Genomic DNA, 21,545 nt, shown 5'->3' on the forward strand with positions numbered 1-21,545 from the left:
TTTCCGGTATAAAACAAAGTGTTTATTATAACTGCCAAAAATTCTGAAATTTTCGGAAAACCAAATGGGATTTTATATCGGAAATTTTGAAATTTCTGATAAAATTGTTAGAATTATTACCGAAAAGTTTGGAATTTCCGATACAAAATCCCGAAAATTTTGATATTTATGGTAAAAAACATACTATTTTTGAAATTTTCGGTAGTTGCTTCAAAATTTCCGATATCGCCTCAAAATTTTAAAAAAATACGTGTAAATCTTATAAATTTGAAAAATGAATGAAGTGATTTTACAAGGACAATGTTGTCTTTTCATATGCAATAGGGAGGTGAGGGTGTTTGACATGAAGAAATCTCATCCATTTCAAAAACCAAAACTCTAGCTTATATTAATTCAATCAACCCATTCGCCATCAATCAAATCCAAAACTCTAGCCCATACTAACTGACTCAACCCACTTGCCATCCATCCAATCCAAAACTCATCCAACCCGAATTGAACTTAACCATACATCAAAAACCTTGCTTTGGCCCGAACCCGTCCAGTTATCCAACCCTAATATCTAACCAATTCCATTATCACCTACCTTTAGATACACATGTCTAGATTCCATTATAAATACCCAAAAAAAAAAAACATTTTAACAAAAAACAAGAGAAAAAAAAAAAAGCTTACAGCGAAAAGTGCGTTTAGTGTGAGCGTGAACAAGCATGAAAAATCCGTAGCAAAAACGAAGATTTATGAACCAAAATTCCAAAGAGTCTCTCCAAAATCGCTTCCTCTTGTCTCTTCAACGATCTTCATTTCTTCAATTGTAAGTCACCATTTTTCTTCTTCACAATCAATTATAACAATTTTTTTACAGAAAATTCAGTTTTTAATTTGCTTAGTTCTTCTAATCAGTTACTTTTCATTCTCATTTCTCAATCCAAATTTCTCAACTTTGCTGATTCTAGGGTTCCCCATTTTTTTTCATTTTTCCCTTTTTTTTTTCTGATATTAATATTACTATTATATTTTTTTTAGGGTTTCGTTCTTCCTTGCGGTGGTTTCTAGAAGCTTAGAGGTTTTGGAGTTGTTGAGATTTGGGTAAGCTTGGTTTTTTCTTGTTAATCTTTACTTCAAATGAGTAACTTTGATTTTTAATTTTTCATTTATGAGCTTGTGTATTGTGTGTATTGTGATGGATTAATTAGTAGATGAAAAACTTCAATTTTGTAATAATTTTTTTGGCGGGGGAGTTTTTTTTTAACCTTGTTTATTGATTTTGTTGCTAGTTTTATTATCATTTATATATCTTGACTTCAAATGTAAGAATTTAATGCAATGCTTTGAAAAATCTAACCCCCGATATGTTGATACCTATAGTTAACGGTTTGATTAGTTTGCTTGTTTGAATTTATGGTTGAGGAGTGATCTTACTGGGAGATACATCCGATTCACGGTTTGACCGGTTGAACTGGATTGTCTGATTTCAGTTTTGAAATATTGATATAATGAAATGGAATGAAGTGATATGTTATGTTGTTTCATGATTGTATCGATCCATGAACACGGAAGTATCTAAATATTGTATAGTTTTCAACTTTCCATTATGATCTCACAATAACTTGTTCTTCGATACTTCGTAAAAGGTAAGGTATCTATGTCCGAGTGGTAACCAATCCCGTTGCACGTTAATTACTTATCTCGAAAGTATCCCGTATTTTTGTATATTTTTTATTTTATTAATTTCGTTGATACTTATCTTATGCGGTTTCAATGCGTCTTGCCAATTAATGGCGCTGTTGTCACCGGATACGACGCCGCCGGCGTTGTCATTGAAAGTGTCATTTCAACAGTTGTAACTCTTCTCAGTTGTCTACTTTATGTCTGCTCTGTAGTTAAGATCCTTATCACTTATCTGATACAGTTTCGGCACATCTTGCCAATTAATGACACGGTTTTCACTCGGATATGACGAGTCTCATTGGAAATTCCATTTTTTTTACATTGTATTATGTCTGCTCTATTGTTAAGGTCCGCACGCGCACTTATTTTGCTGCCCTACTTATTTTCTTGTGATACTCTTTTGTCCATCTGCAGAATTGCTCTGGTTGTAGACTTGTGGAGTTCTGATCTGCATTGTTCTGTAGCTCTTGCTCATTACTTGCTCTGTTGCCGTTGTTGCTTTGGATCTATTCTCTCAGCTATATTTCATGTATCTGCTCCATTGGTCTGGTTTGCGCATTTTCTGAGTTCATATGCCCTAATTTTGCGGTACTAAGCTCCTTTCTTGCTCTACTCTTTCGCCCATCTGTTACATATGTTGTGCATTTCTGTTGGTATATTTTTATATTTATAAATTTCTGTTATTATATTTTGGCTGTGTCATATCTTTATTTTTTTTTATAAATTGTCCCGTATCCTTATATCTTTTGCAGCCCATATTGTATCATTGCGGCTTCTCGATACCAGTGTTGTCAATTGTGGTTCGCAGAAAATTGCAGTTTGTTCAAATTTTGTTATGCAACAGTGTGATATAATAGCGTTCAACTATAGCCGCCATTTGACAATATTTTGTACTATATAGCCACCATTTGGTCAAATTCCGCTGTGCTACAGGGCCCTCTGTAGCCGCTATTTATCAACACTGCTTGATACTCTTCTGATTGGAATTTGTCAAATAATAATGGTCATATGCATTGCTTGAATGCGTATTTACAGTTGCATTTAGCGATGTTTGGGTTTTGATTTGATAATTTTTCTAAAACTGGTGTTGGTCCTGCCATGATTTTAAATTGTGGTTGCAGCCGCGGATGCGGTTGTGGGTGTTGCGATTGCAGTCAATGCTGTTGCTGTGACGCACATTGCGGCGTGAATTTTAATTAGGAGGTGCTTGAAATACACAATTGCGAGTTAAAGATTTTTCATTACATTGCGAGGAAATTGAGTTTTAGAGTTGGGAATTTTTTATTTTTGATGAAAATTATTAAATAAACATGGTCAAATTTTTTGTGTGGTTCCTAATACGGTTACACGCGTAGATTTAAATCACGACAAGTGCGGTCTGAAGCGGTTGCGGAGGCTACTACATAAGCAATATTGCGGCCGCAATTGCGGTTGCAGACTGTAATTTAAAACCATGGGTCCTACTCTTTGAAACCGTATCGCTCTTGAATATTTTGTAAAATCTGATCAATCAATAGGTGACACGTTTTTAAGCCAGATTGTGTTATAGCATCCTCAAAAAAATAATGCCTTCGTATTTTATAATTTGAGTTTGATTGAATTCAAATTTCCATACAACTTATTACCTTATTAACTGAAATATATTTTTACTTTATAGGGTTTGATTTTCATTGATGAATTGCTTCTTGAAACTGTATGCGAATTCAAACTGTGTATAATAAACATCTGAGGCGCCAAGATTCTTAATAGACGGGGAACTGCTGATGTTATATTACATCTGAAGTGGACGAAAACGCAGGTGAGAGAAATGGAGTGCAACAAGGATGAGGCCACCAGAGCTAAAGAAATTGCTGAGCGGAAGTTTATTGAAAAGGACACTTCGGGTGCGAAGAAGTTTGCTTTGAAAGCCCAAAATTTGTTTCCTTCCCTTGAAGGTATTCCTCAAATGATAGCAACACTTGACATATATATATCAGCCGATAATAAAGTAAAAGGAGAAGCAGATTGGTATGGTATACTTGGTGTGAGCCCCCATGCTGATGATGATACAGTTCGGAAACATTATAGAAAGCTAGCTCTCATGCTTCACCCTGACAAGAACAAATCCATCGGAGCTGACGGGGCCTTTAAACTTATTTCGGAGGCGTGGAGTATATTGTCCGACAAGGCTAGAAGGGCAGCTTATGATGAGAAGATAAATGCAAGAGCACAGAAAGGCTCAGCCATTTTCGGTGGTTCGTCAGCAAAAGCGGCGGCAAATGGGGCTAACAATAGTAAAAAGAAAACCCCTTCAAGTGGAAAGACTCAGAAGAATACTGCTAAAGAAAATACATCGTCTTCCAATAAATCAAAATCCACATTTTGGACTACTTGCAAACGCTGTAAAATGCAATACGAATATCTCAGAGTTTATCTTAACCTTAAACTCGTGTGTCCCAGCTGCCATGAAGCATTTTTGGCTGTAGAAACTGATCCGCCTCCTGCAAGTGGTATCAGACCTGGAACGTCGTGGATTTTTAAACAAAAGTACGATAACGAAGGACCTAATAATAGCAAATCTGTGGTTGGAAAGAACAACACGGCACCTCCAAATACTGGAGCAGGGTCTAACAAGAACAGCTTCCAGTGGGCTCCATTCTCTAAAACTTCTGGTGTTTCTGATGTGGCTCAAGCGGCAAATGTAGTTCAGCAGGCATATGATAAGGTGAGGCGAGATCGTGAGGAGGCACAAGCAGCTACCAAAAAGGAAGAGGCTTTGAAAAGGAAGCAGAATGCTTCGAAAAAAGGTTACTTTAATCCAGCTAAGAGGAAAAGAAAGGGCATGGATGGAAATGGGGCAGTTGGAGCATCTAACTTAGGCAGTGGAATCAAGTTCAACTGTACTAGATATCTCTCCCCAGTTGAACTTCAGAGTCTTCTTGTTGAGAAAGCTAGAAAAGAAATTAGTAAGAAACTGTTTCAGTCAAATACTGTTGATGAATCAGCAGCAAAAAAGAGTGGAGATTGCTTCCAGAAAGCAAACCGGAAAGTAGAATTTTCAGCAAGAAACTCTGAGATCTGCACTCAAAATAACACTGGGAAGTCAGAAGATGCGAAGAGTAGTCTGCAGGAGAGCAGGTCATTTGCTGCTCCTATCATTGATAACACTTGCCCTGAAATTTTGGATTCATTGCTAGTAGATATTCCAGATCCTGATTTTTATGATTTTTACAAGGATCGAACTGAAAGGTCTTTTGGTGAAAATCAAGTATGGGCTGCATATGATGGTGATGATGGGATGCCTCGAAATTATGCTATGATTCACAGAGTGATCTCGATGAATCCATTCAATTTGCAGATCAGTTGGCTGTACCCAAATATCAACGGCGGCGAACCAGGCCCTCTAAATTGGGTTTCTTTTGGCTTTTCAAAAACTTGTGGGCATTTCAGATTAGGCAAACGCGAAATCTATAACTCAATCAATTGTTTTTCTCAGAAGGTTAGGTGGAAAAAAGGTAACGATGGGGCAATTTGTATAAATCCCAAAAAAGGGGAGGTTTGGGCCATCTATAGGAACTGGTCTCCTAGTTGGAATGATCTAATAGCAGATGATGTAATACACAAGTTTGACATGGTTGAAGTACTCGAAGATTTTGTTGAAGAACAGGGTGTAACGGTTATTCCTCTGGTCAAGGTGGCTGGGTTCAAGGCAGTATTTCACCACCACTTAAATGAGAAAGAGATCAAGATCATTCCAAGGAAGGAGATGCTTCGATTCTCTCATCAGGTACCTTCACATGTACTCACCGGCGAAGAAGCTCCTAATGCTCCAAAGGGTTGCAGGGTGCTGGACCCAGCTGCTACTCCATGTGAACTTCTCGAGGTAATAAAAGTTGCCGAAGAAAACATGACGGACCATGTGGATAGAGTTATAAAAGAAACTAATCATGAGGAAATGGTCGTTGATACGGGAAAACTTGGGGGAACAAAGGAGGGAATGAAGACAGTTATCCATAAAATAGAAACTCCAAAAGAGGACAGAGGGAAGAAGATATGCAGAGACTTGTAGCAAGGAGGGTATGTACTTTGTAACATGATAAACGAAAACTACTTGGTGACCACGCGGCTCATGTAAGGAATGGAAAGTGATCGATAGCTAGAATTAATTTGACGGAATTTGATCCAAAATGAGTTGACATTGTGATTCATTCTTTGATGGATGAGAAGTTATGATTACTTTATCCAACAATCGCCGTTGATTATGGGTGAGTTTTGTCAATTTTTTTTCCTAGCTATGTAGTATTACTGTCAAAACAGAAAACCCCGAAGATTTCGATCCCAATCTGACATTACTGTTTTCAACGGTTAAAGTTGATTGGTTCAACCTCATTTCATACCAAAAGTTAGTATTGGAATGATGAGACTATTATCTTCAGCAAATTGTTCTATATTTGAAGTTTGTCAGAAGCAGAACTTTGCAATTTGCATAAAAGGGTCTTGCTCTGGCTTTTAGTTTTAACTTTTTTAATTACTTTATAGGTTTCTTACTCAATTTTGTGTACTGTAAATCCGATCAGTGGCACATTAATCAATTGCTGCCCATATGTTTGTAAGAAATTTAGATCAGTGATTTATAGCAGGACTTTTTACCTTACAATCGATCCCAGTCTCTTTAATAGTTTTTTCTTTCTTGTGATTATGAAGCTATCATAGTTGCATGCTTTTGTTCCTTTTTTCAGTCTCAAGCATGTTATATGTAGGTAACTACTATATATGAATGTTTAATGGTTAGAAGGTAAAGCATGTTATTCTTGCTCTAATCTTAACCATTGATTGAAGATATAATGCCAAATTGCCAATAGGTCATGTTCACCCCCATATACCATTTTTCAAGTGGTCCTTGGAATTCGATGCCATGTTTTATACGAATATTCATCTGAAAAAGATTAAGCTCCAACATGACTGTTGGATGTACATATTTATATAAAAACAAATTCTGTGCCTTAATATAATGTGTTTATGAAGAACACAAAAACACTATATAAATTGGTAAGGGTTCTCTTCCAAATTAATCTGAGGTTATGAGTTTGAACTAGCTCTGGATAGACAATAGTGTTAAATTTTCTTGAAGATTTTTACTGTATATTGTGGTTCTCCCTTATTTAAGGAATTAATCTCTGTTGCACACAGTATTACTTGGTTTCTATAAAAAAAATTGTTTTTGAAGAAATTGTGTTCTCTATAAGTGTGTTCGTCTAGTTTTTATAAAAATATGAGGTGAAAAGCTGTGGAATCTAAAGTGAACCAACAAACAACAATTATATGGTCTATGGTGGACTAATACCCATACATTGTAGAGGTGACATAAACGGTGGTGTCTTATGACAACAACATGCCAAGGTAGCAGAATGTTTTCTACAACAACCAGACATGGTCCCGATCAGAAATTTCAAAGTTTTCGGTATTACCGGAAACTTTACCTATATTCCAAATTTTCGATAGCAGTGCTAAAAATAATACTTTATTTGTATGATCTAGAGCCGACATAGTTTTCTATAAATTCGTAGTTCTTCATCACTGACGCATTATGTTTTCTATGTAACAAGTTTAATTTAAATATTTCTTCGCATCTATAATATTGATAGTATATTTTTTATATGATGTAAATGACATATATTTGAGTTTTGATCTGAAGTATTAACACTAGTACAAAATATTGACAAATAACATGGTATTATTGTTGTGAGTGTTTGTTCTGATACTGCCAATGAGAAGCGATGTAGGAGAGATAAATTGATTATGGATTGTGAGAGAGGAGGAAACTATAAAAGAAAGAATGCATGTGAAATCAATAAACGGTAGTGTGAAATGTAAAAAGTATGTTAAATCAGTAAGACAAGAACATATTATGGATCTTTGTAACAACATCATGCATACTAATAGAGAAATTGAGTTTGTCGAACACTTGAAGCACTTTAAGATTGTTTGTGCGGATATACTTTTATTTGTTAAGTACGTGAAAGACACATGGTTGACACCTTATAAAGTAAGGGTTGTTGCTGCTTGGACTAACATAGTTACTCATTTAGGGAACACAACAACGAACAGGTACACAAACGTCATTTTGATGTTATTACATTCTAAACATAATTTAACATATATTTCTTATTTTGGTTTTTAGAGTGAAGTCTGCTCATTGGAGATTAAAAAATATGTTGACTACAAGTCAAAGAGATTTATATCAAAGTTTGGATGGTGTGAATACCATGTTGAAGATGCAGTTAGGTTCAATCAGGGTCTCGTTTCAAAAAAGTAGTGTCAACATTGAGCATCAGTATAACACTCCATTCTATACCAACTTGCACGATTATATTTCAAGACAACATATACATCACATTGGGGAAGAACTAGAAAAGGGTCAAATTTGTTGGTGCAAGCCAAGATGTTAGCGGTTGCTTCATTAGAATAACACATGAGTTACACTTTGTGTGTCGACTTGCCGGTTTCCAAATACAAGGAAAACATGTTCCTTTAGAACCAATTCATATTTTTTGGAAGAAATTACACATTGAAGAGCATGCTGTCAGTCATGAAGAAAGTGGTATACATTTGGATTTAGAAGCAGTGTGAAGAGTTGAAGACATATATTAGTACTTTGGATATTGTAGGCCAAAGGGTGTTGGAAAAAAGGTTCGGGAACTAACACATCCATCCACAACTTCTATGTGTTCACCACAGGTGAAGTACAAGCTAAAAAGGGGGAATAAAAGAAGTGAAAAGGGTGAAGAAAGTGATGTGCATCGCGATCCTTCACAGTGGAAGCATGGTGTGGGGTCGCAGGGGAGTCAAATTACAAAGAGATCATGCACGAAACTAACTGGAAGTCAACCGTAAAGTATGTCGGGTCAAAGTCATTTGTCTACTGCATCTTCGAGGCATCTTTACTTGTCTCAGTTTTCTAATTTCTTACATTCATACACTAATGACATTGTTGACGATGAAAATTGTAGTTTTAGGGTTGTTGTAACTTTACTTGGATGGGGCGAAGAGTCATGACCTTTGATTCAGACGCGATTAGATACTCAAGTTCATAAACACCCTCAATTGTTTTCCAATTTATTCTAATGACACAGTCTCTGAAGTTAGGAATGCATTACGAGTAGAACACTTTAGTGTGGAGGATATTGATAAATGGATGACGATTCCTGATATGGGTTACCCTATTGCTTGTAGATACAATGTCGTATTCATCCATCTGTCAAAGAGACTTATCATTATCTTTTTCCCTCTTACCTTAGCTCCACCTATGTATACGCGCAAACATAAAATCATTATTGTTGATTTTGTTAACAATAATCATTGGGTTCAGGTAAAGTTGAAACCTGATAGTCCATTGCCTTCCGTCACTTACCGTTGGAGACAAAATTGTACTGAAGACGCAAAAGCATGAGAATCAACACATATGTAGGATGCATTAGGCACTAGGAAGATGAAGTTAGGAAATCATCCTATTTTGTTTTGTAATCTTGTATGTAGTATAATTTTTATTATATGTATATATTATATCAGGTAGTTTTTTTTATCGAATCAGTTATACATGAAAAAATTGAATAGACTTCTGGGGAAAAAATAATTTTTTTTAGTATTTTTTAAAATTCGGTGACACATCAAAATTTTTAAAATTTTCGGAATTTTGTGGTAATTCTTGGAAATTTCAAAATTTTCGGTAAAACTCTTCAGATCTCTACCGAAAGTTTTACAATTTCAAATTTGTTTTTATCGAAAATTTTACAATTTCCAGTATGTTTATACCAGAAATTCTAAATTCACGGTACGTATGTCTTTATTGTGGTAAAAAAATGGAAATTTCAAAAACTTTCGATATAGACTACAAATTTTCGATAAAAATAAATAAATTTAAAAATATTCCAATATTTACAAAAGAGTATAACGATAAAAGTGCTCTAAATGTGGGGGTGCTAGATATAAGTGTGAGGGTGACAAGTTAAAATCTTAACAAACTGCTATGTCATCCTAGCCTGTTAATAAAATGTTGGCTCAATTGGAGTTTTTTTAATTAGGTATTCTACAACTGAACCTCTCACCTCGATATTTGATATGAAATGATCATTTTTCTTTAAGTAAAATAAGTAACACAAACACACATTTTTATTTCATTTGCATTTTTTAGAAAACTTTATATATTTCACATTTTTCTGAATCAACTACACATATTGATAATACACATGTTGATATTGATGAGTAAGTTTGCTTTCTGAAATTTTTAAATAAACTATATGATGTGGTATATTGCCTAAAATTTATTTTCCTATCTTTAGGCTGTGCCTCACACCTCTAAAAGCTCTAAATTGTTTTCAGGTGTTTTCGGAGATGTATCTTCGGATACACCTTAGATTACCTCATCCTTCGCAAATTAAGCAACCACTATAGTTTTGCCAAAAATTGGTTCGGAGATGCATCTGTAAAATTTTCTAGAGTGTATTAGGTGATGCATCTCCGAAAATACCACTAAGTGCATTTTAAGTTGTTTAAACAATATTATTTCGGATATGCATCTCCAAAAAAAATTCTGCATGGATCTTGGGCAGAAACATTGTCCTTAGTTTGTACTTTTTAAAGCCAAAGTCATTTTAATCCGATTAATAGTGTCATAATTTGATCAAACATTAATAAACACACACATTATAGAATAAAGTAATGCATTAATTAAAAATATCCCATAACATTACAAACATTATTCTCAAAATATGAAAAATAATATTAAAATGTCCAAAAATAGAAAAAAAACCTACCGCGTATGCCTAATCCTAACCCCTGACTCCTCCTCTGCCGCCGGTAACCCAAGGCATTATGTGACTCGGGAAGAATGACACATGCGAGGGCAACCCCATAATCGCCACCTCTCTAAAAAAACCCAAACTTTATGTTCTCATACGTAAACTGCATATAATATTTTGACAGGATCGCTAACACATCTATGACATGGTCATCCCTGGCCCGTTCATTCTCTGGGATCTCCTCATGAGTTGGCCTAGGTGTACGTCCAGGAGCGTCTGATGCCATGATAGTGTGTGACACACTATAGGAAAAAGTCATGTATCCGTACACATAAGACCCCTGACTTGTGTCTAACATCTTTCGATACTCCTATGGTACCAGATGATTCTCGTAATCCATCGGTATGTCATCAAGATGTCTGCGAATGATGCTGTTAGGAGTAGACTCGAAAGGAGATCTCAGAATGATCTACACATATCCAAACTGACACATGCATCACTATGGAAAACACTTGCATATCATATTCCTCCCATATGCCATCCATCCAGAGTATAATTAAATGAGGTCGAAGGCAATAGTGTCCCAGTGAGTGGTGTATGATGTCCATGCGACATTATCATGTGCAGTCCGATCAATATACAAATAGAACGATCACATAATATAATTCCCCCTACGCGGGAAATACATGCAAGCACGTGTCCAGTTCTTAGTATACCCTACCACACGATCAAACCCGTGTACGTGGTGAAAGTGAGATAAGATCCATTCCTAAAAATGAATAAGAAAAAAAATATAGTAACAAGTGTAAAAAAAGTGATTTTAAAAATATTAGTAATAATAGCTACAAAAATTACCGTCAGTAGGGTGCAGGAGCCTGGCATTTTCCTTTCCGTCCAAAGATAACCTTCACTCATCTTAGAGTACATATATACCAAACATGTGGCCCTTCAGTTCCACTCGTTAATGGTCGACAAGTCGATGAAGCACTTAAGGTATGCCACATCGGCGTACGTTGCACTTTTGTCCACAAACATGGACGTGTCAACCAAGAATAGGAGGAAACATCGCAAAGCACACTCTTGGTGGTAGGTAACCTATAAATCATCGTCGATGGTATTGTTAGAACAAGTCTTGGTTCTGCATCTATACCCGAGTTTTGATGATAACAATGTTGAATCTGTGTGAGGATAATTTTGGTACCCTAATGGTTTTTTATTGTGTAGCTTTAACAACCAATTCTAATTCTAAGTATATGACGTGCAACATCACCAGTTTCTGAATGATGAGTTCTGATTCCATTTTTACACTAGCCATAAGAAGTTTTGAAAGATGTTCAAAGTTGCAGCTGCACTGATCTTTTTGCTTCTATGATGATTCACTCCTAAGAAGCTTTTGAGGAGATACTATGTTGCTGCTGCAACATTCTCTCAGTTCATGCTTCTGGACGTGACTCTGATTACCAAACTTCTGAAGAATGGCAAGCTTATGAAGTTGTATTACGTAGCTGAAGATTCTGAAGATCTCAAGCCAGACGATTGAGGTTATCAAGGTTATGACTATAGATTCTGAAGACTCTGAAGATTCTGAAGATACTAAAGATCTCAAGCTAGACTGAAGGTGAGAAAAACAAGAAAGGGGGGGTTTGAATTGTTTGAAAAATTAAGCGCTTTTGCAAAATGAAAATCACACAAAGATTTTATACTGGTTCGCTTATAACACAAAGCTACTCCAGTCCACCCGGCCAAGGTGATTTCGCCTTCAACAAGGACTTAATCCACTAATCTTGAAAGATTACAAACAACCCCTAAGAGAGAAGAAAATCTCTTAGTCCTCTCAAGTCTACAGACTACAAAGAGTCACTTGAGGAAATCAAATAAAAAATAGATACAAGATGTGTAATCTAGAGTGCTTCTAAGAAAGCAAATATTACAAACTTAAGAACAAATTTTTCACTTGATAAGCAACAGCTTAGTGAAAATCTTTGAAGAACAAAGATGTTTTTCTTGAGCGTGATATGATTTCAGTATAGTTTTGGCTAGTGATTTCTTCGTGTATACTGAATGAGATTTCTTCTCTATTTATAGGAGTTGAAGTAGAGTTGAAGTAGCGTTGAATCTGTTGGATATTGAGATGTAATTACGCCATTCCATTAATAGCTTCTGCAGTAGACTTTTTCACTTAGAAGTGACTACTTACCACAATTAGTATCTTCTTTCTTGGAAGTGGAGATTAACGTCTCTTTCTAATTGAGGAAATCCATTTGCAGAACTTTAACTTGGCTTAAACGTTACTTCATCATGATTAACAATTCTGATTAGAGTCTTTGTGTATCTGGAGAAATTGGCTTCTGATGTTATTTCTTGAATGTTCAGATGGCGCTGATAACTTCAGAGTTTGCAGAAGACATTTGTTCAGAGTCAGAGCTTCTAGACTTTACTTCATGTTCAGATGCTTCTGATATTTTGTAGTTTTGTCCAGAGTCAGAGCTTCTTGAAACGAGATTTCACTTTAGATGCTTCTGATACTTGAGATTTTGCATCTGATCTTGTTTTGCATCTGATGACATCATCAGATTTATTTCTTCTTTCTTTAGAACCCTGCACACTTAGAAACTTTTCGTTAGGGTACCACTTTTGGTTTCATCCTTTGTTATCATCAAAATCATGGAATCTATTGTAGAACTATTTTTGTTCTTACAATCTCCCCCTTTTTGATGATGACAAAACAAATAAAAATTATCAGATGAAACATGAAAAATATTAGATCAGATAGACAAAAGCTCCCCCTGAGTTAGTACTAGGGAGTTCAGAAGTTCTTACCAGAGCTTTCCAAGTAATTAGGTTTCTGAAAACTTTCTGCAAATGCTTAACTTTAAGGTTAGAGTTATTTAATCAGAGCTATTATTTAATCAGAGCTTATTTATATCAGAACTATTTCTATAATTGTTGCAGAATGCTAAAGGTTTTAGACATAATTTTCATCAGAGCTATTTAATAATTTCTCCCCCTTTTTGGCATAATCAAAAAGGCATAAAAATAAAAAGAATAATAGAGAGAAAAACACTTCATTAAACAGCACAAAGGCAAACAGCAGTCAAAAACAACAGATTCAAAGAAATATCAGAGCTAAAAAAAAGAAAAAGACAGAAGCAAAAACACTAGGCAACCAAGATAAATCCTAAGTGCCTAAGGGTTTGGAGGAGGAGGAAGTCTCTGTAGTAGCATGGCAAACATATTCTGGAGGTTTTCATTCAGAGCGTCTTGCTTGTCCATCCTTGCCCGGAGCTCACTCTGATCTTGCTTGATCTCTTTCTGATCTTGCTTGATCTCCTTCAGAGTGTTAAGAATCAGAGGGATCGCAGAGGAAGACTCCCCCTGAATCAGAGCCTGCTGAGTTTCAGCTTCAGCAGCAGCTTGGGCTTCTGCATCTGCCTTAGCCTTGGCTTCAGCTTCCTGAATTCTCAGAAGTTCTGCTTCCTTTGCCAGGCGTTCTTCTTCCAATCTCTTAGCTTCTTCTTCAGCTTCCTTAGCCAATCTTTCTTCTTCTAATCTCTTGGCCTCAGCTTCCCTAGCCAGTCTCTCTTCCTCTAATCTTTTGGCCTCAGCTTCTCTAGCCAGTCTCTCTTGAAGTCTTTCCTCAGAGTCTCTGATGTAGCCATTTCTGACTTGTTCAGAGATACTCTTCAGCCTATAAGACTCAGAGGTCATCCAACTAATAACCCTGTTCCAGTGTGTCCTAACAGATTTAGGATCATCACTGACTTCAGAATTTTTAGCCAGAGACTTGATCTTCTGGACTGAGGATTCTGCAACCTGTATAATGGCCTCCTCAAGGGTAGGTGTGATAATTTTAGGTTCAGGTTCAGGTTCAGGAGTATTAATTGGAGAGTTTGGAGGGCTGAGATTTAGAGGTTGAGGTTCAGTTTCTGGTTCTGGCTGGGGTTCAGATTCTGCTTCTGGTTGAAGTTCAGAATCTGGGGAAGAAGCATAGAGTGGGTTTACATCTAAGGGGTCAGAGTCTGGTTCAGGTACAGCAGGAATGAGTGGTGGAGTGATATAAGGTTCAGATGGTTGAATCACAGGTGGTTGGGTTTCAGAGGGTGTGGTGGTTGTTTGTTGTGGAAGAGAAGTTCGGAGGGGAGAGGTTACTTCAGTTTGTGTTTGAGTTTGTGGGGCGAAATTTTTAGCATAAATTTCAGCTATTGTTGGGGAGTTTGGGTCAGAGTGTTCTTGATCAGAGGACTCATGATCAGAAGACTCTTGGTTAGAAGAAGGGGAAAGGTAAGGTGGTGATTCATATTCAGAGGATGAGGAGGAGCTGTGGTGATATAGTTGATTAGGGTCAGAGGTTGTTGTAAAAGTACGGGCAATTTTTAGAACAGGTGGAGGTTGAGAGGTTCTGGTGATTGAGGGTGGTATTTCAGAGGTAGTGAATATGGGAGGTGTTGGGAGAGGAGTAGAAGAAGCCATTACAGGTACAGAAGTAATATGAGGAAGGGACTTACCAAAAGAGACATTCAGAGGTGCTGAAGCTTTGGTGCCAGAGGTTTCTCCAAGTCTGGCTTTCTTTGCCTTCCTTGCTTCCTCAGCTATCTTCTTCTCAGAAAGGCCTCTTTTGTATCTGACCAGATCTTCTACAGAGTCCAGACAGTCTTCTAGGCGGAAATCAGAAACATCAATGCCTTCATCCAGACGATCCTGAAGGTAGATGGCAATGGCATCTCTGGGTTCATTCTTGAAGAACCTTTCAAGGCCATGAGGCATCTTCCTCTGATCCTTCAGAGCTTCCCAGGTCACATTCATAGTGGGCTTGACTCTGATGTCTTTGATGATTCCCATACTCCTCAGATTTTTGGCATTCAGAGGCTTTCCAACGTCAATTGCCAGATCATCCATACATCTGGTCTTCTCCAGAGCATCTACCAGTCCATGCTCAATGAAGATGTCAGAGAGCAATCTTCCCAGAGGAACGTAGGATCTGGGCTTCATATTATTCCTGGTTTCTCTGACTGAATCCCTCAGATATCTGAAGAGGAGAACAGGGAGGTTGATCGGAATACCCTTCTGAATACAGTAGAGGATGCATTTCTGATCAGCGTTGATATAATCTGAAGAGTTGGAGGCTGGACGATGATGGATTGTTCCCAGAATAATCTTCAGCCAAACTCGGAGGTTCTGATGAAGCTCCTTGTTCTTAGATGGGTTTCCTTCAACGTTTGCTTTGAAGATTGTAGGGTTAATGACTTCTGTGATGCGCTTGGACCTTGGAGGAATGTTGTAAATCCTTTTACCTCCAGTTCTTCCATGTTTAGCAAGGAAGCAATTGATGCTTCAGTGATGACAATCTTCACACCCAGAACAAAAGAAACGATGAACTGGTCATCAGCATCTGCACATCTCCAGAACTCCTTCACCAGAAGAGGATAGATTGGACCATACAATCTGTTGAAGTAGTTTTCCCAACCTTGCTTGCGAAGATCTTCAGTTAAATCAACGCCATTTCTTCTCAAATTTTCAAAATCTACCAGCGATTCACATAGAACATCCAAACCTTCAAAGGGAGTTGAAAGGTTTATGTGTTGTTCGCGTTCCAAAATGTGAGGTTCTTTGTAAACTGGGGTTGTGGTAACATCTACAACCATGGGTGTTTGAGTGTTTGAGGTTTGGGGGTTAGAAGCAGCTTCCATTTGTTGAGAGAAGTTAAAAACTTCTTGCTCTTGAGGATTCATGATGAAGATTGAAGAAGAAGATGAAGAACTGAGAAGGTTGCAGAGAAAACTTCGAGAGAGGGTTTAGGGTTTAAGAGTGAGTGAGAGTGATAAGTGTGTGAAATGTGAGAAAAGTGTTTATATACTAAGGGTAAAAACACATGCAAAACGACACACATACCAGCGTTAGCACAAAAACCAAAATAGCACGTTTGGGGGAAAAATGATTACAGCTCATTAATGAATGTCTAATCCCAACAGTAAGCACACTGCTCAAGGAGATTTCAAGCGTTCTGACCTTTGATTTCTTTTGACAGCCGTCTAGAAGTTCTAGGGTTAGACGCATGTTCCCCACGTGTTGATGTTTCTGATCTTCAGGAATACCAAAGGATTTCTGAAGATTTCTAACTCAGATATCTTCTTAACTTGGTAGAAGTATCAGAGTCAGAGGCAGAAGTATATTTGTTTTTATCAGAATCTCATTTTACATGTTCAGAGCCAATTTTACTCAGGACAATTTTTAATGTTCAGATTTTCTAAGATGAAACGAAATCTATCTTCAGCTAGAGGCTTAGTAAAGATATCTGCCCATTGATGTTCTGTATCAATGAACTTCAGCGTTACTATTCCTTTCTGAACATAGTCTCTAATAAAATGATGTTTAATTTCTATGTGTTTGGCTCTGGAATGTAGAATGGGATTCTTACTTAAACAAATAGCAGCAGTATTATCACAAAGGATAGGAATGTTACTCTCAAAGATTTGTAGATCTTCTAGCTGATGTTTCATCCAGAGCATCTGAGTTGTGCACAGTGATGCTGAGATGTATTCTGCTTCTGCAGTTGATAGAGCAATTGTTGACTGTCTTTTGCTAGCCCAGGAGATTAAGTTGTTTCCCAGAAGCTGGCAATTTCCAGATGTGCTTTTTCGTTCTATTCTATCTCCTGCATAATCTGCATCACAATATCCAGAAAGCCTATACTCTGATGTTTTCTCATACATCAGGCCCAGGTTAGGAGTTCCTTTCAGATACTTAAGAATTCTCTTAACAGCTGTTAAATGAGATTCTCTAGGATCTGATTGGAATCTGGCACAAAGACAGACGCTAAAGAGAATATCAGGACGAGTAACAGTCAGATAGAGAAGAGAGCCTATCATACCTCGATAGAGCTTCTGACAAACCTTGTTGCTTACCTCTTCTTTCTCCAGAATGCAAGTTGGGTGCATAGGAGTCTTTGCAGAATTGCATTCAGACATATCAAACTTCTTCAGAACGTCTTTAATGTACTTGCTTTGATGAATGTACGTGACTTCTGGAGTTTGATTGATTTGAATTCCCAGAAAGAACTTTAGTTCTTGCATTAGACTCATTTCAAATTCTGCCTGCATTAACTTAGAAAATTCTTGGCAAACAGAGATATTAGCAGAACCAAAAATAATGTCATCAACATAAATTTGGCATATCATGAGATCATTTTTATGATTTTTACAGAAGAGTGTAGAATCAACTTTCCCTCTGATAAAATTTTGTTCCAGAAGAAAATTACTTAAGCGTTCATACCAAGCTCTGGGAGCTTGTTTAAGTCCATATAAGGATTTCTTAAGTTTGAAAACATGTTCTGGAAAATTTGAGTTTTCAAAACCAGGAGGTTGATTTACATACACTTCTTCTGAAATATAACCATTTAGAAATGCACTCTTGACATCCATTTGGTATAATTTTATAGAGTGATTAATAGCGAATGATACAAGAAGACGAATAGACTCTAACCTTGCGACTGGAGCAAAAGTTTCATTATAATCAATACCTTCTTGTTGACTATAACCTTGAGCTACCAGTCGTGCTTTGTTTCTGACAACTTCTCCTTTCTCGTTCAGTTTGTTTCTGAAAACCCATCTGGTTCCAATGACATGAGTGCCTCTGGGTTTAGGAACAAGATCCCAGACATCATTCTTGGAGAATTGATCTAACTCTTCTTGCATAGCTGCCACCCAATCGTTATCTTGAAGAGCTTCATCACAGGACGTAGGCTCAATCAGAGACACTAGTCCCAGAGGAATATCTTCAGAAGTTCTGAAGGTAGATCTGGTTCTAACAGGTTCATCTTTGTTTCCCAGAATCAAATCTTCAGATACGTTGCTACGACTCTTGACTTTCCTTGGAATTTCTGGAGATTTAATTTCTTCAGAGTCTGGAGTGACAGGTGCTTCTGGAGTTTTCTCAGATTCTACCAGAGTGATCTCTAAATCTGCAAACTTTTCAACTAGCTTTGACTTTTCAGGGTCAAGCTTATCATCAAATCTAACATGAATTGATTCCTCCACAATTTTGGTTTTTGTGTTGTATACTCTGTAGCCTTTAGAGCGTTCTGAGTATCCTAACATAATACCTTTCTGTGCTTTGGAATCAAACTTGTTCAGATGTTCTTTAGTATTTAATATAAAGCAAATGCATCCAAAAGGATGAAAATATGAAATGTTGGGTTTTCTTCCCTTACACAGTTCATAGGGAGTCTTATCCAGAATAGGTCTAATAGAGATTCTATTCTGAATGTAACACGCTGTATTTACAGCTTCTGCCCAAAAGTGCTTTGCTACATTTGTTTCATTGATCATGGTTCTGGCCATTTCTTGGAGTGTCCTATTCTTCCTCTCTACAACTCCATTTTGTTGTGGAGTTCTAGGGCAGGAGAAATCATGGGATATTCCATTAGAATCAAATAATTCTTCAAAATCTTTATTTTCAAATTCTCCACCATGATCACTTCTGACTCTAACAATTTTAGAGTCAAATTCTTTTTGCACTTTAGAACAGAAACTGGTGAATACAGAGTGAGACTCACTCTTGTGCTTTAGGAATTTTACCCATGTCCAGCGGCTGTAATCATCAACGATTACAAGTCCATACTTCTTTCCATTGACTGATGCTGTTTTCACAGGACCAAATAAGTCAATGTGAAGAAGCTCCAGAGGCTTGGAGGTAGAAACAACATTTTTCTTTTTAAAAGATGTTTTTGAAAACTTTCCTTTCTGACAAGCTTCACACAGAGCATCTGAAGAAAACTTCAGTTTAGGTAAGCCTCTGACTAACTCAAGTTTAGTTAGCTGAGAAAGTTTCCTCATGCTAATGTGGCCTAAGCGTCTATGCCATACCCATTGCTCTTCGTGAACTGACATTAAACATTTAACATTTTGATCTTTTAAATCAGAAAGATTTATTTTATAAATGTTGTTTTTCCTCTTGCCTGTGAAAAGGACAGAGCCATCGTTCTGATTAATGGCTTTACACGTTTTTTGATTAAAGATTACATCATAACCGTTATCACTTAATTGACTTATGGATAACAAGTTATGCATTAATCCTTCTACATAAAGAACATCAGATATAGAGGGAAGAGTACCATTACCAATAGTTCCGGAGCCTCTGATCCTTCCTTTCTGATCTCCTCCGAAGCCTACAAAGCCAGCGTCTTTAAGTTCCAGGCTTTGGAACATAGACTTTCTTCCCGTCATATGTCGCGAGCATCCAGAGTCCAGGTACCATGACTGGTGTCTGAACTTTGCTGCATAGGATATCTGCAACATAGATAATCTTATCTTTCGGTACCCAGAATCTCTTGGGTCCTTTCAGATTAGTTTTCCCAGAGTTTCTTACAACTTTGGGTCTTCTAGCATTTTTAAATTTGTGTTCTTGTGTGTGTGTATAGTGGTATGAAAAAGGTGATTTAATTTGGTTACTGGTAGAAGTTTTATCAGAATCAGAATCATACCCAATTCCCCTTTTATTATTCTGACCTACTCCATAAATCATGGATGCCATAATACTCCTATTTATCCCATTCTTCAGAAATTGTTGAAAGCTTCTTCATATTTATAAATAATTTCATTTGAAGTTTGTGGTGCTTGAGACAACACTTCTTCTAATTTTAAGCTTTTTGTTTTAGCTCCATCTCTTTCTAACGTTAAAGATTTGATTGTATCTTCATGTGCTAGAATTGTTGTCTCAAGTTCACTACATTCTTCAGATTTTGCTTTAAGAAGGCCTTTAATGCTTTTAACTTTTTGTTTTAATTTCTGAAGAGAGGTAAGAGTTTCTGATAAACATGATTCTAAGTCAGATCTAGAAAGTTCAGAAAATACCTCTTCAGATTCTTCATCTGAGCTGCTGGATGTGGTAGCCATAAATGCTACGTTGGCTTGTTCATCAGAGTCAGATTCTGATGATCCTGATTCACTATCGTCCCAGGTCGCCATTAATCCTTTCTTTGTTCTGAAGGCATTTTTCTTGAAGCTTTCTTTCTTAGAGTTATCTTTCTTCAGCTTGGGGCATTCATTTCTATAATGACCTGTTTCTTTACATTCAAAACAGGTAATATCTTTATTAGGTTTACCTTTTGAAGTTGACTCTGATCTATCCCCTCTGGGTCTTGATCTTCTGAAGTTGTTGTTGTTCCTTCTTTTCCAGAGTTGCTTAACTCTTCTGGTTAGTAGAGACAGCTCTTCTTCATCATCAGAGTCTTCAGGTTCAGAGTCATCAGTGTCTGCAGTTTCTGCTTGAAGAGCCTTGGTTCTGTCTGACTTCCGTCTTTCAGGTCTGGACTTCAGCGCCACTGACTTGTTCCTTTTCTGAGGCTCATCCTCCTCTAGTTCTATCTCATGACTTCTGAGAGAGCTAACAAGTTCTTCAAGGCTGATGTTGTTCAGATCCTTTGATAGCTTCAGAGCAGTAACCATTGGTCTCCATTTCTTTGGCAGACTTCTGACAATCTTCTTAACATGATCTGCAGTCGTATATCCCTTATCTAGCACTTTAAGACCTGCAATAAGAGTTTGGAATCTGGAAAACATAGCTTCTATAGCTTCGTCATCTTCCATCTTGAAGGCTTCATATTTCTGGATCAACGCCAGAGCCTTCGTCTCCTTGACTTGGGAGTTTCCTTCATGGGTCATCTTCAGAGAGTCAAGTATATCTTTAGCCGTCTCTCTGTTGGTGATCTTTTCGTATTCGTTGTATGATATAGCATTTAGAAGTATTGTTCTGGCCTTGTGATGATTTTTGAACTCACGTTTCTGATCTTCTGACATTTTGCTTCTGGGAACTTCAGCTCCATTTAAGGTTGGAGGTTTGTATCCATCTGTGACAATGTCCCAGAGGTCAGCATCATAACCAAGAAAGAAACTTTCGATTCTATCTTTCCAGTAATCAAACTTTTCTCCATCAAAAACAGGAGGCTTGGCATTGTAAGAATCTTTCTCATTTGAGTGGGCCATTTGTTTTTCTCGCACTGGATCTCTCTACACGGTTAAGTGTTTGATTTGAAAATCAATAACAGAGCCGGAGCTCTGATACCAATTGAAGGTGAGAAAAACAAGAAAGGGGGGGTTTGAA

At 37.1% G+C, this 21,545-nt stretch overlaps 1 protein-coding gene across 2 annotated transcripts; it reads left to right on the forward strand.

Moving 5' to 3' along the window:
* Positions 1 to 461: 461 nt before the first annotated feature.
* On the forward strand, positions 462 to 6,307 carry LOC127131175 (uncharacterized). Of its 2 annotated transcripts, XM_051060112.1 has the most exons (4): positions 463 to 814; positions 1,027 to 1,089; positions 2,086 to 2,259; positions 3,329 to 6,307. In XM_051060112.1, the coding sequence occupies exon 4, from the start codon at positions 3,479 to 3,481 to the stop codon at positions 5,717 to 5,719; it is 2,241 nt and encodes a 746-aa protein (XP_050916069.1). In that variant the 5' UTR covers positions 463 to 814; positions 1,027 to 1,089; positions 2,086 to 2,259; positions 3,329 to 3,478; the 3' UTR covers positions 5,720 to 6,307. The 2 variants fall into 2 exon arrangements, with proteins under 2 accessions (XP_050916074.1, XP_050916069.1); XM_051060117.1 differs by lacking the exon at positions 2,086 to 2,259 and having other exon boundaries at positions 462 to 814.
* The last annotated feature ends 15,238 nt before the right edge of the window (positions 6,308 to 21,545 follow it).

This window comes from Lathyrus oleraceus, chromosome 1 (genome assembly GCF_024323335.1).
Source record: "Lathyrus oleraceus cultivar Zhongwan6 chromosome 1, CAAS_Psat_ZW6_1.0, whole genome shotgun sequence".
Lineage (NCBI taxonomy): Eukaryota > Viridiplantae > Streptophyta > Magnoliopsida > Fabales > Fabaceae > Lathyrus > Lathyrus oleraceus.

Excerpts from the sequence above, each read along its gene's own strand:
- LOC127131175 (XM_051060117.1), top strand. The coding sequence starts at position 3,479 with ATGGAGTGCAACAAGGATGAGGCCACCAGAGCTAAAGAAATTGCTGAG.